A 15,356-nucleotide genomic window follows, 5' to 3' on the forward strand; every position below is an offset into this window, starting at 1 on the left:
TGTGAATGTGAGTGTGCTTGGTTGTCTGTCTCTAAGTGTAGCCCTGTGATAGACTGGTTACCTGTCCAGGTGAACCTGCCTTCACCCTGAGTCATCTGAGATGAACTCCAGCCCCCGATGACCCTAGTGAGGATTAAGCGGTGTATAGATGATGGATGAAGGTGTCATGTATAGCTTTTGACAAGCTGTCAGTTTGCAGATTGTACTGAGGATTGGTACATGATGTCTTGGTGAAACAGATGGCACGGCATGGTGGTGGCATCATCATCATCATGCCATGGTCTTTATTTACCATGAAGACAAAGCTTGAGCTTTCATGCATGTGTTGGGCAAATTGTGTCTTTTTCAGAATTTTGTAAAAGGACATATTATTTGTGTTATATGTTATTTGACAACAGATACACTGATACTGATATATCTGCAATTGGCTGATATTGGCCTGTAATATTTTGTGCTGGTTCACCAGAATGAAAAACTTAGCTTCTTTAGAGTGAACAGTGTAAAAAGTTAGTCACAATGTGTCTTTAGTACATCCTGTACACTAACACAAAGAAAGAGTTCTTTAAGTGATTGCGCCGGGAAGCTCCAAAGAAAATACAAAGCTCTGAAGATGAGACGTCATTCATTTAAAGACGCCTTTTGCATCAGCGGTAGTGGCGGCAAAACATTCGCAGCCCAGATTAGCGCCGACTTGACTCACAGCAGCTCCATGTTTGGTGGCTTTTAAACCCTCCCCTCCTCCTCTTTCACACTCTCAACTTTTCTCTGTGCCTGTGGTAAAGCCTGGACTCCAAATAGAGTCCAAACGACAGAAATAGAGCAGATTAAGACACAGTTTCAAACACACACACACCAACAGAAGCTTCCTCTGGCTGCTCTCACACAGTTCGGGACGACTAATTAGATGTCTTGCTTCCCTTCCTCCGCTGTTTCAGCCGTCCACTCCACACCTGTATTTGTATTTATTTTCGTCCTGCAGCTCGTTCTTTTATTTCCTCCGTTACTGTCTCCTCTCCTCTCCTCTCCTGCCCTCATCCAGTGGGCTAAAAACCCAATTTATTTCTGTACCATAGGAGAGGGTTGTGCAGGTCCCGAGGGGGGGAGATTTTTGTTTTTTTTTTTTTTTGCTGTTGTGTCGTCAAGGTAACTCACTGTCAGGGACACAACGGCCTCTCGAGCCGCCGGTTTGAAAAGTATTCATTAATTTAAAAATAGGAGGGGGAGAAATGAAAGGGAATGGGGATGTGAAGGGGACCGGTGAGAAAAAAGGTGGAGCAGGAAAAAGAAAAAGGATTCAAGTGGGCTGCTGCAAATACACCCGGCACTGATGGCATCCCCCTGCCGCCGAGTCGGACGGTGGAAAAAAAAAGAAAACACAAGCAGCAGCTGTCAGTCAAGTCAGTCAAGTGGCCCCAATTGGATGTCAGCAGTTGCCATGGTTACCGTCCCCCCCCCCCCATACTCGCACTGTTATCATGCAGCTCTCCCCTATGAGCACAGAGGTGTGTCTCCAGTGTGTGTGTGTGTGTGTGTGTGTGTGTGTGTGTGTGTGTGTGTGAGGCGAGCAGAGATAACTCCACACTGAAGCTCTATCAGGCATTTCATATAATTAGAGAGTTTTCATATCAGCCCAAGATGCTGCTTCTCCATCTCTGTTTGTCTTTTAACCCTCTGAGCTCCCGAAGCCTGCAGACGGGCTTGAAAGGCATCTCATCATCAGGGAAACAATCATCGGATTCTCAACTTTTCAGCGGTCATTGAACGCATCGTGTGCGACGTAACGGTTCCATCGGGAAGTTTAACCGAATCTAAGCCTAAAATCACGAGATTTAATTAGATTCATTTTATTCTACATTTAAAAGTCATTTGTTCTAATAAGATTCTGCAAAAAAATTAAAAATTCCTCACCCCTCGACGCAATCATGAAGGCATCAGTGACTCAGCTATGACCAACACTCATGCAACAGAAATTCTAGGAATTTTTACGCTGAACTGTAGCCAGTGTTTACACCAGGCAGATATGAGACAAGTATGCAAAACAAATTAAGATATAAGAAGTAGCTTAAGATTTTTGTTTCTTTGTCCTGAGTGCAGTGAATGCTTCTCAAGGGATTGTAGTATAAATACATGCATCTGGAAGATTTAGGCACTGGTGAATCAGTACTCCTGGCAAAAACGACACCAAGAAGAAAAAAAAAAAACACTGCAAGCAACTTTGTTGGATATAAAACACTGCCGGACATCCCAAACACACCATCCTCACTGTGAAGCACAGCGGTGGCATCATCATGGTGAACTTCTCGGCAACAGTTTCTGGAAGACTCATGATGGTAGAGGATGAAACGAATGCAGAACACCTTTGGCGGGCACCAAACACTGCCAGACATCCCAAGCACGCCATCTCCACTGTGAAGCACGGCGGTGGCATCATCATGATGTGCTTCTCTGCAACAGTTTCTGGAAGACTCATGATGGTAGAGGATGAAACGAATGCAGAACACTCCGAGCACCTTTGGCGGACATCAAACACTGCTCGACATCACAAACACACCATCCCCACTGTGAAGCACGGCGGTGGCAGCATCATGGAATACTTCTCGGCAGCAGTTCCTGAAAGACTCATGATGGTAGAGGATAAAATGAATGCAGAACAGTCCAAGCACCTTCGACTGACATCAAGCACTGCCTCAAACACGGCGGTGGCATCATCATGATGTGCTTCTCTGCAACAGTTTCTGGAAGACTTGTGAAGGTAGAGGAAAAAACGAATGCAGCAAAGCATAGAGAAATCCTGGAGGACAACCTGACGCCTGACGTGGGAGAAGATTTTTTTTTTCCCACCAAGACACTGACAGAATATTTTTTACAGGCACTGTATGTATCCATGGCGCCGACATCACATACTGATCCTTAGCTTTATTTCAGACCGCATTGAAAGCTCCGCTGTGAGAAATGCTCGGCATAATGTAGCCTTTGTGGATGCCGCTGCACGACTCGATGGGGGAAAAAAAAAATACAAGAACGGGCCGAAACTTCTCGGAGTTCAGAGGATTAATGGACTCCTTCCTGTTTGTCGGTTTTTATTCCTTCTTTGCTCGCTCAGAGGGAGGCCGCGGAAGAAAATGAGCACCGAGACGAGTCTTTCCTACCCACCTAGTATCAGATTTCACTTCTGGTTGCGGTGACTGACAGCTGTCACAGGTGATGCGTCAGCGGCACGGCCAGGATGGCAGCACACTGGAGCTCGGGCCTCGGGGGGCGAGAGGAAGCTCGGTTTGACAGCAATCTGAGATCAGCACTGTCGTATTTGCCGACGACGTCGTGCGTCAGTGATGCTGGCGCTGACTTTTGCTGTGGACCGTAGAAGAGAGTTGTACTTGAGAGATGTGCAACACAGAGAGGTACAACACGGGAATAAAGTTGATAAAAAACTTGAGTTTCTTTGCATAAGATCAGGTAGGCGTTCGGGAGACAGTTGGATAAAAAATAAACTAGCTCCAGAACATTCATTATAAAAAGTCCTCTCTCCTATTAATGAAGTTGCCCTTTTCCAATAAAGCAGTGTTAGGTCTGCTGCTAACATCTGTGTTAATTGTCAGTTAATTTTCCTGTTTCGTTTTAAATCAATCATTATAAAACAGTGTTAAATTCTCATTATAATTTCTATAAACCCTGGTTGAGGTCCTCAGATATCTTGTTTTATCTGAAGCCAAAGGTCCCGAAATCTACCTGACACATCAAATGTTTGACAGCGTTTTTGCTTTGAAAAAAAAAAACAAACTTAAATGATTAATCTGTAATCAAGATAGCAGCTCATTAATTTTCTCCTGATTAACTAATCACCGCAGACTGATTTGTTTTGATGGCTAAAGCGATACCAGTGGTGACCGCTGGTTAATTAGCTGTAAATGAGTGATATAGATGTCATTTTTAATTAAATACCAGCGATACAGATCACAGTTTTAATTAAGTTATGTAGCGTTTCAGCTCACGGGTAAAGTCTGCTGGAGGTTCATTAGACGTTGATGACGAGTTCTCTTCTGAAACAAAACATATACTGCAACGGTTTTATCTGTCAGCTACGTGGCTTCTGTTTTGCATTTATCCCCACATATTACCAAAATGACAGCATTTACCAGAGACAGAAACTGTAAAGGCAGATTTTCAACTTTCAGATGGTCTTTGAACTACTCATATGAAACTGATTTGAGCTTGATTCACTTTATTCTACATGTCAAATTTAAAAATACGCCAAAAATAGTCCGTTTGTATTAATGCGATTCTGTAAAAACAACAAAATTCTCTGCGTATCAGTTCAACTGTGAAGCCAGAAGTGGCTCAACTGTCACCAACAGTCACCTGCCAAAAAAATCATTGAATTTTTGTGGCTGAACTGCAGGCTGTGGTTATAAACAGTATTGAATTACACACACTTTTTGAGTGTGGTTTTTTTTTTTTTTCCGTCCTGCCTCATTTGTTCTCACTCTGAACTCCTTTTTCACAGTAATTTAAAGGTCATGCACCTCCATAGAAACAGCACAGCCATGGCTAGAAGTAGAGAGAAGTCTGAAATTGCTTTTGTACAGCATGGAACAGCTATAACGCCATAAACCAGTGAAAAATTAGAAAAAAAAGTTGAATTTGTTAGATTATTTATTTTACAAAAATAAAAACAAAACACACATTGAATCAACATGTACAACATTTTTCCAACTGCACACAGGGGTTCCCAATGCTGGACAAAAAACAAAGATGACTCTACTTGTTTCCATACTTGTCTCCTATCTGCTTTGTGTAAACACAGCCTGCACTTCATCCCGGATCGGCGGAAAAGTTCCTGAATTTTTGACGCGTTAGTTTTGGTCGCACCTGAGTCATTCATGGCTTCACAGGTGCGAAAATAAAAACAGAATTTTTTGTTTTTGGCAAAATCTGGTTGGAGGATGTGGTGTATTTCTGGCGGATTTTTAAACGTATAAAGCGTTTTAGTCACTGATGAGTATTCGTAGGATCTTCTGAAAGCTGGAAAACTGGTGATTGTTTCTCTTTTGCAGCTCCTGACTGTGATAAATGGTGCAATGCTGGTGATTTATTTATAATTAAACACCTGTGCATTTTTCGGTTAATCACATAAATCAATATATCACAAAAAAAAAACAGGAAAACGACCCCAAATAAGGCCGACTGAGGCCAGAGTTGTGCTTCTGCTGCGTCTGTACCTGTCTGCTGTGCATCTACAATGGAGCGTAATCAACACTTAAGTGTGGGTTGAGAAAGCAGCCTGTGTGTGTGTGAATGAGCAGCAGTGGAATGAATGGGAGCCAGTGGAAATGCCAAAGGTGGTGTTTTTGTGAGGAAGGATGAGAGAGAGGATTCATGTAAACACACCAAAGCTGAAAGCCTCGGGGAAATGTATCGGGAGAAATCAATATTTTAAAAGGCGCCGCCGCCGGTTGGATTCCACGGCTTTCTTCTCGGCGGCCTTTTGTTCAAATGAAGCGATGTGGTGTGCTTAGTGTTACTATAGCCAGAGATTACAGTGGTGTGTTTTTTTTTATTCTTTTTTTTATTTTTAGGGAAACTCTCTGCTAAAAATACAAAAACTATTTCGGTGCGTTCATTCCGGCGGACCTCTCCGTGACTCGGATGGCAGCTTTTAGCTTTCAGCTGCCTGCCTCTGGATGAAAAGAGAGATAGAGAGATAGAGAGAGAGCCATGACTCATTCACATTATCCTCTGAAGTGGAAATCCTGAAAACGTGTCTTACTCACACATACAAAAACACACATTCGTGCAGCGGTTGGTGGGGGGAGGTGGAGCCCAGGAGCCCATTCCGAGTGCCACCATGTGTGATGCGCTTCAAGCAGCAGCCGGTCGAACGCCGTGGAGCCGCGAATTCACTCTAAAAAAAGAAAAAAAAGTGTATTTTAACTCGTGTCCTTAACTGTAACTCAAGAGGAGGGAGCTCCCTACCAGACACATGGCGCCTCTTTTTTTATTTTTTGCAGTTAGACGGTGAAAGCGGTTCAATAATTTAGCTCATCTCTTCATACATCACGCACAAAACAACTAAAGTAGTTTATTATTGTTCGTCGCAGACCAGATGTTCTCCTGAAAGCAGCGTATCTCTGTATAGAAGTCAGCAATGAGAGGGGAAGAAAAGGAGAAGTGTGTTGTTTTTTTAAGGTTTGCCAGTATTGACGGGCGGATTATCGGCGCCTGAGTGTCTCCTGTCAGTAATCACAGTTGGCTTTAACCTTCTGGCAGGTTTGAAAAGCATTTGAGCTTCTAAAATCACCAAAATTACACCATTTATAAAAGCCAGATCGTGTAGAAACAGAAAGAATCATCAAATATTCAACTTTCAGACAGCGTTTGAATCATCTGATCATGTGCAATATACTTTTTTGTCAGAAAAACATAATCAAGGTGGCTCGGTGGTTAGCATCGTTGCCTCACAGCAAGGAGGTTGTCGGTTTGCATCCTGGTGAGGACACCCGGGATCTTTCTGCATGTTCTCCCCGTGCAGCGTGGGTTCTCTCCCACAAGGTCCAAAAACATGTTGAGGTTAACTGGTGATTCTAAATTGTCCGTAGGTGTGAATGTGACTCACCCTGAGTCAGCTGGGATAGACTCCAGCCCCCCATGACCCTAGTGAGGACTAAGCTTGTGTATAGATGATGGATGGATGGAAACATAATCAAATTGTGATATTTTAACATGTCTCTCTCTCTTTATTTGCCAACAATAAGCCATTTGCTGTAACCAGATCGACGCTTTTTATTTTTCTCGAGTTAGACTTTAGTGAAGGTGCAGGACTACTGCTGTGGGACTATTTATTATTAATTGGAGCCTTGTCAAGATTAGGAAAAGATTTATTGGATCATTCTGGTTCAAAGTCATCTTTCCTCAGGCTAAGAAGACCTTTGATTGATTTTTCCATCGACTGATATGAGTCTTTTTTTTTTTTCCCCCCATATTGACTCTGGATAAATGTTCACACGTTCTCTCATCATTAAAGTCGGTGTTTGAGCCTGACTGTGGGAAGCAGGTGGAGGGAAGACACTTTAAGTGTTTGGACCACAGCCAAGAAAGAAGGAGGAAAAGTAGGTTGGATGAATGTAGGTTGTGTAAAACTGCATCGTACAACATCAGACGCAGAGTTGAGCTGCTGCAGCTGCTGAAATTAGGAATGCATTCCTGATCGTTGAATCATTGAAGGATTACTCATGTTAATGTTTTATTTAATTCCCTGCTGTTGGGTTATGAGGCCATGTTGGTGCACCATTTATCACAGCCAGACATCATCACAACAGGAAGAATGGTTGGATTTTGGATAATTCTTGAACTACTCATCCCGCAATATTAAACAAATCTATGCTTGAAATCGTGATATCCATCCATTAGCTATACACCTCTTAGTCCTCACTAGGGTCATGGGGGGCTGGAGTCTATCCCAGCTGACTCAGGGTGAAGGCAGGTTCACCTGGACAGGTCACCAGTCTATCACAGAGCTACACTTAGAGACAGACAACCAAGCACACTCACATTCACACCTACGGACAATTTAGAATCACCAATTAACCTCAACATGTTTTTGGACTGTGTGGGAGGAAGCTGGAGAACCCGGAGAGAACTCACGCTGCACGGGGAGAACATGGAGACTCCACGCAGAAAGATTCCGGTGTCCCCACCAGGGCACGAACCGGCGACCTTCTTGCTGTGAGGCAATAGTGCTAACCACAGAGCCACCTTGCAGCCCCGAAATCATATTTAATTAAAAATCTATTAATTCTACATGTGTTACTTAAATATGTGTCAATAATAAACAGTTTGCTCTAATCGGATTCTGTAAAAAGCTAAAAAATGTTGTTATTCTCAGCGCAACTTCGAAGCCATTAGTGCCTCAGTTGGGATGAACAGGAATGAGACAAAAATTCAGGGAGTTGTTGGTTGAACTGCAGATTGGAGGCAAGTATGGAAACAAACCCAACCAGATTCTGATCCTGCAGTTCTTATTACACCTGTGAAGCCATGAATAAGTCAAATGCGGCCAAGGGTCACATAAAAACGCTGTAATTTTTCAACTTAACTGCAGGCAGTGTTTACCCAGAGCAGATAGATCTTAAATATCTAAAGTATGTGGAGCCACCTTTTCTTCCAGTAGTCACGACACCTGTGTGTGCTTAGAAACATGTTGTGCTGTTTTCTTTTATGATTAGTCGCATTAAACTTTGCTCTACTGCACAACACAAAGTTCTCCTTCTAGCCGTGGTTGTGTTGTTTCCATAAAGGTGCAGGACTTTACACTGCAGTTACAAATAAAGAGCCCACAGTGTGTAAAAATGTGACGGGAGCAAATAAGACGAACGTAAACAGCAGTGTGAACAGAAAGGTTTTGGTGTGAGCTGCGGAGGAAACCACAGTCACACCTTGAACGCTTGATTAGTGTGTGATTGGTGGGAGGAAACTCAAACCCCAGACTGACCTAGAATGTGCTGCTTCACCTACATGCTGCAAATAGCTGCTTCAGGTATTTGACGACCAATTATTGTGTCGACGGAGTGGATACCAGAGATGCTTTTATTTTGAAAGCAAACACCCTAGACCCTGACATACATGCACGTTGATGAATTTGGAAGCTCACACAAGAGACAGAGGTGCACACTGACAAAGATGGATGCCGGTGACACTGAGCTGCAGCCTCTCCAGCCGCTGATGGCTGCAGGGCTTTGGCTCGGAGCCGTTAAAAGTCCCTCCCAATCCCTGGGATTCAGAGGATAAGGAGGAAGCATTACTCATTGTTTCATGCCCTTTCTGCATCTAGAAGACAGCACAGCAGGTTAAATAGATAAAAAAAGAAAAGATTGTGAAGGAGATTTTAATCCTTAAAGAGCTCTGCTGGTTTAACCTCCCTGACCACTTAGTGATCCTCTCCTCTCCTCTCTATTAGCTGCTGTCGCCGTCATTCATCTCATTATTCAGAAATCGGAATTAACGATAATCTCTCACATCGGGCCGTTTAATTTTCTCCGCCGCTCGTCCTTCCTCTTTTGGCCGAACATAAATTCTGTGTTAACGTCCAGCTCGGCCAGAAGTCGCTGGTGTGCTGAGACAGAGGACGGTACAGTGGTTCAGAGGATATCAGCTTCCACCTGTAAACGTTGGCATTCTCGTAAAAAAAGAAGTCTGAGAACGAGTTATTGAGGTTGTTGTTGTTGTGTTGTTCTTTGTTGGAATGAAAAAAAATGCTCCTTAAACAGCTGGGCACTGTAGTTTTTTATTAAATGTTGCTCAAACAGAAGCAAGCAGTCCATTTGCTGGGGACTATTTTCTAATGCGGATTGATATACATTAGATTCTCCAGTCGATATTTATTCGAGCACAATGGTGTATTTGGTGTCAAAATTAATCTTTATTGGTGGAACATGTTGCAACAGCTGCATTGTATCCTCATCACTAACCATATTTTATTGCCTTTTTGAAGTATTGCATTAGAAAAGATGTTAATTTACCGTCAATTTTGCAAAAATATGTACATTCTTTTTGCTCGCTTGAGGTAGCTTCTGACATGTTTTCCATATAAACTTCCAGGAAGTTTAAAAGCCATGCTAACTCTCAAAAAAATCCCCAAAATTCCCTTTTGGAAACAAAAACAATCATCAGTTTTTCTACTTTCCAATCGTCATCGAACCAGTCGTTTGTGACGAGCTTTCACTTGGAAAATATTATAAAAATCTATGCCTGAAACTGTGATATTTAATCAAAATCATTTCAAATTCCACCAAAAATAAACAGCTCATACTAACTAGATTTTGTAAAATACAAGAAATTTTGCTCTTATTGGTGCAACCATGAAGCCACGAGTGATCCAACTGTGACCAATAGTGACACGACAAAAAATCTGGGACTTTTCAGCTGAACTGGGCTGAACTGCAGTCAGAAACGTGGCCGATACCAGCTGACATGAAAGAATCATTACAAGTTGCCTGATTGAAAACGATTTCTGAGGACTTCTCTGCATTTTTTTTTCTTGTAGATGGTCAAGACAACTGGTTTTATTAGTTTCCTCTTCTTCTTTTTTCATGTTTTCTGGTTCACAACCTCTTCTACTCCATTTATGACAGTCATTCAGCTCATAGCGCCACCTTCTGGTAACATTACGGAGCCCAGTTTGCAGCAGTTAGTAGAAACAGGCCTGATTTGCATTTTGTCTGCAAAAGTGTGCCTGACAATCGCATGGAAGCACGGCTCATCTATCTTATTGGAGTGTTTTTTACTATTTTTACCACATTGGAGGAAAATAACTAACATCCGCCTTTAGCTATATGGGACACATTCACCTGTACGATCATCTTACTTGTTCGTTTTGTTTATTTCTTGTGAAATGTGGACGATAAGACAAATTTAACAGCCGTTTCCAAAGAAGCTGAGTCACCGTTTTTTGGCTGCGACATATATTTTTGCATTTCTACACCTCATCTCAGTTTCACACGAATACCGTAAAGGTGTGATGCCGACTCACGGCCAGCAGAGCGCATTTATAGTCGGCGTGTTAAATGCATTCACTTCCTGTCTTAAAATGGTAAAAAAGGAACTTTTTCTTTTCTAACCGTTTTTTTTTTTTTTTTCTCTTTATGTCTCCACAGAAACCTACTGGACAGAGACACCTTCTCCAAATCAGACCCAAGTAAGAACCACCACCTCTTGAATTTGTGTGCATGATTGTTAATTCAAGTTGGTAAAAAAAAAGGGAATTGTAATTCTTCTCAGTTTTATTTATAGCCCACCTAAACATTATATGTGGGAATAAATGGAAATTGCATGAAGCAAGAAGAAAGAGAATAAAAAGTAAAGAACAAATGTACAAAAGGTTGGAAATAAAGGGGATAAGGGCGCTGAAAGCGAGCAAGAAATTCATTAGCATTTGAATGAAGGTCCATTCTTTTGCCATGTGCAGTCGTGAGTCAGTCCTGATGTATGTAAGTGTTTTTTTTTTTTTCCACTGAATGTGTTGGCTTGGCTCGAGGCAGGTCTGACTAATGCAGGAAGTCAACTAAGTAGCTTCTCCTCATTGATGGACAGTGCAAGTGGCAATTCTCCTCTCCCACAGCTCTAATCAATATAATAACACCGTCAGGGCCACAGCGGTCATAGCTCAACATTGTGGAAAATGCACTTATTTGTTTCCTTTACAAGAGTTAGTGGAGAAGATCAATACACGGGGGCTGTGTGCTCCGAAGCTGACTTTTGTGAGACCCGGCTGGGCTTGACTTGAGGTTGCATTAACAGGTTGTTTAATTTGTTCTTCCCCCTGCGGCTGTAGAAATATTATTTTGCAGAAACTCGTGCCCCCGACGCACTCTGCTGTCAGTCGGGTTCGTCTGTTAGAGGTGTTCAGTACATCCGTGATCTGAACTAATGAACCGGCGTCAGCTCAGTGATGCACAGTGTGTAACTTCCTCATTAAAAGAGCATCGACAGAAGTGGTGGAAACAGTGAAGCCGTCGTGTTGTACCTAAAGTGTAAATAACAGACCGCCGAGCCTTATGTGCAGCGCTTCTGTCAGCTCGTGTTGTTCCGAGCTGAACTTGAACAATCAACAAGCTGAACTGAAGCCACTTTCAGTCAGAGCTGAACCAACAGTAGCTCGTTCACCTACATCGTGATGCGTTCGCTGACACGTGTAACGGATGAAATACATTTTAACCCTCTGAACCCCAAACTGTTTCTGGCCACTTCTTTGCTCCTGTCACACTTTCACTCACTGTGGCCTTATTGTTCACTGCATTATAAAGTCTAGGAAACAACAGAAGTAGAGAGAGCTCAGAAGTGTATTCAGTGCAGTATAACCAATTTATAATGCCATAAATCCAAAAAAAAGAGAAAATATTGAAGTTAAATTTCTTGGATTATCCATTTTTTAAATATGGTAAAAAAATGCAATTACCACATACCACCTTTTCCCTACAGGTGTAACCAATACATATAATATAATCTACATACTGTAGATAGTTTACGACTGTTTACATACTTGTCTACTGCTCTGTAAACACATCCTGCAGTTCAGCCCAGTTTATAACCAGTGTCTTCCTGGTTGTGCTGAAGAACACAAATCTAATCTGTGCAAGAAGTTTTTTTGGTACAGTTTTTACATTAGACAAATATGTAATAAATAATAAAATAATTCTGATGAAATATCAGCGTGTCACAGATAAGTAGTTCAAGGACTGTTGGAAAGTTCCAAATGTTTCTATTTTTGTGGTTTCAAGCTCTGAGAAACAGCATAACCTTGGCTTTTTTTTTAAAAGATCACTTTTCTTTCACTTTCACTTTCCTGGAGCCTTGGACCTGCTGTGTGCAGACACCAGGATGCACATTACTTAGCTATTGTTATTTTCTTGTACTTTCTATATTTTTGGATGCTGCTGTGGTGTAGAAATTTCCCAGGTCTGGGATAAATAACGTATTCTATTCTATTCTTTGAAACCCACGAGCAGGTTTTTGGGTTCCGATAGTTCAGAGTATCACGACGGCTCGGCTTAGAGAAAAAGTGAACAAACTGCAAACTCAGTGTCTTAAAGGCACAGAGATGCTGAAGCAGCCTAAAATTCTATGAAAATATCACCAAATTCACATCCCATCTTTAACTCACGTTGTAGTGATAAAATCAGGATCTTAGCGTTGCAGAGCAGCAGCTCTAAAGTGACTGCCGGTTAACATATAGTCTTAATGAGCTGTGTTTCAGGGACTATTTCATACTTTTTGTGTTGTCTGACAAATGAAACAATAAAATATGCAAATAAGAACAGCTTTATTGGGAATTCAGCTGTATTATGAACCAGTATATGTGAGCACAGAGAGAGAAGTAAACACATGTAAAATACCTGCTGTTTGTTTTCTCTTTAGGTGCATTTATCTGCAAACCCTTTAAAGTGTACCAACAGTGTTTTTGTTCCTTGATCATTTAAAGTAATCCAATATTTTTAAATCCTTGGATCTTGGGAAACTTTCACTCTTAACTAAGTCAGATAAAAAAATGACTGGAACCAAAAAACACTGAAGAAACTCATTTGTTAGCAGCATGCATCAGTTAAAAACACGCATCTGTAGCACTGACATGGTCGATTGTGCCGACTAATCAGAGCTCTAATCTCTGTGCTTTTGGTTAATACCACACTTGGCTTATGTCACTTCCTGTTGTCTCCGTATATTTACTGGACGTTTACGGGAGCGGCATCGATTCGCTCCTTCTCACTCTCCTCAGAAGCATATTTCCCAGCGGATCAAACCTTTGCTTTAATGACATGTGATCTCAGCGGATAAAAAAAGATCATCTGAAAACGACTGCGAGCTCATGCCAGCTTTAATGTCGTCACCGGATGGACGTCGCCCTAAATACACAGCCGGAGCGCCGCAACCTCACCTCATCCGATCCAGCAGTTCAACCTGGACCGTGTTAATTAAGTTGAATCAGGTGTTTGCTTGCGGTTTTTCTCCGCTTTGAGCCAACCACCTGCTTCGTATTTGGCACACAGACACGAGTTCGGTGTTGGTTTTCTCACTTAATTTCCCCTCAAGAAACCAAACGAGGCATTGTTTGTGGTTAGACTTGTATACGGGGTGGATCCGGTTTAAGATTCTTTCCCCTAAAATTAAACCGCCGCTGCGATTACAGGTCTCGAGGCGGTGATATCATGGTGACTTCTGAGCCCCTGTAATGACTCCCGGTCTGCAAAAACACGACTAGTCAGCAACATCCGCAACGGCATGAGACAAAAATGACTCAAGGTGATGCCGGTGATGACAGTGATGAGCGCGATGATGAGGATGACAGTGATTAGGAGGAGGAGGAGGAGGAGGAAGAGGGACGCCTGAGCTTTAACCATACATTTAGCTTTTATGCTGAGTGGCACTCGCGATTGTGCTGAGCGCCGCATCTTCGGCCTCCTGATATGAGCCAACCTGACAGCGGGAAAAGAGCGGGGAGGTAAAGGAGAGAGGGAAAAAAAAGAAAAGGAGGGAAGTTACAGGAAATATAGAGATGCTTCGGATGTGTCACTGGGATGCATCTCTAAGATCTAGTGATCCAGAGAAGAGTTTTCTGGTTCAAATCCGTCTTTTCCCCCAAAAAAATATCACCTGCAGCATTTCTTTGCCTGCGTACAAGATAAAAATCCGAATCTGAAAAGAACATCAAAGCCCTTTGAAAATGAAGCATACGATGATTATTCAGCCTTTTAGAGAACGCTCCTGTTTTGGGAAATTGGAAAATGGCCCCCCGAAATTATGTTCCTCACCGTCTGAAGAGAGAGAATACATTTATTTAGGCTTTAGGCTCAAACTATTAGGAGCTTTGATGTTGTTTTGTTATTTCTAATTCATGCATTTATGGCTCATTAGTCATGTCCATGAAATACCATGACATTTGAGTTTATTTATTTATTTGCTGATGTCTACCCATAAAAACAGCTACAAAAAAAATCTATTCCTCGGCACAGTATAGGAACAACCGATGTGCATTTTGTTGATGTGTTATAGAGGATGTTTGTCTGAGTGTAAAAATGTGTAGTTATTCATTATTTTTTACTTTTGTGTCTTCACAGTTTGTGTTCTCTACACACAAGGAATGGGCAACAGGGAGTGGAGAGAGGTGAGTTAGTGTGTTACAGATAAAGCCAACATACAACCACAGTACAACCTACACCAGAGTCCAGGGGAGACACGTTTACAGTAGAAACCAGTAAAAAACACAGAGATGTCTTAACCTGGTCCACTTCTCTGCTGTCTTTCCATATTCTTAGTTTGCAACAAACAGTTGGATATTTGCTCGATAAATACAGTAAAACAAGGTTAAAAACTAGGATGACGCAAATCCTTCTCTTCACTAGATTTCATGGAAATGTGTCCAAGAGACCGCTTCAAGAAAACATACTACTAGCATGACTCAAATTATAATGTACACAATGCTGTAAACATGGAAGCACTTTTGAGTTACTTTGAATTGTGGAGTGTTTGTTTTCCTTTAGAAGTACTTAAACTCCATTTTTCTTTATTTTCCTTGGGTCTGAATGGGTCTCTGACTGCATGACAGAAATGGATTATCCTCTTATTTCTGACCATTTTCTAGGTAAAAATATCTTTTATGTTTGAGTAATGAAACCACAAATATATATCAATATGTTTTTTTATTATTTGCATCATTGTGCTACTGGTGACTTTTCTTTTGTGCCCGTTTAAACTTCTTTGGAAGAGAACTAGAACTTCTTTAAGAATGCCAAAAGTTCCTCTACACAGGAAATAAATCTGTACATATTGATTGTAGTGTTCAGGCAGCCTTAGTAGTTGTAGATATG

General features: G+C 41.7%; 1 protein-coding gene across 1 annotated transcript in view; it reads left to right on the forward strand.

The window, feature by feature from the left end:
- The window catches only part of LOC103365370 (copine-8), a 130,886-nt gene that overhangs the window by 23,880 nt on the left and 91,650 nt on the right, over positions 1-15,356 (forward strand). The window contains exons 2-3 of the mRNA XM_008292793.1: positions 10,650-10,690; positions 14,607-14,653. Of these exons, the coding sequence (XP_008291015.1) occupies positions 10,650-10,690; positions 14,607-14,653 (88 nt within the window). The remainder of the gene's footprint in view (positions 1-10,649; positions 10,691-14,606; positions 14,654-15,356) is intronic.

The sequence above is a fragment of the Stegastes partitus genome, unplaced genomic scaffold (assembly GCF_000690725.1).
Source record: "Stegastes partitus isolate 25-593 unplaced genomic scaffold, Stegastes_partitus-1.0.2 Scaffold833, whole genome shotgun sequence".
NCBI classification, from domain to species: Eukaryota; Metazoa; Chordata; class Actinopteri; family Pomacentridae; genus Stegastes; species Stegastes partitus.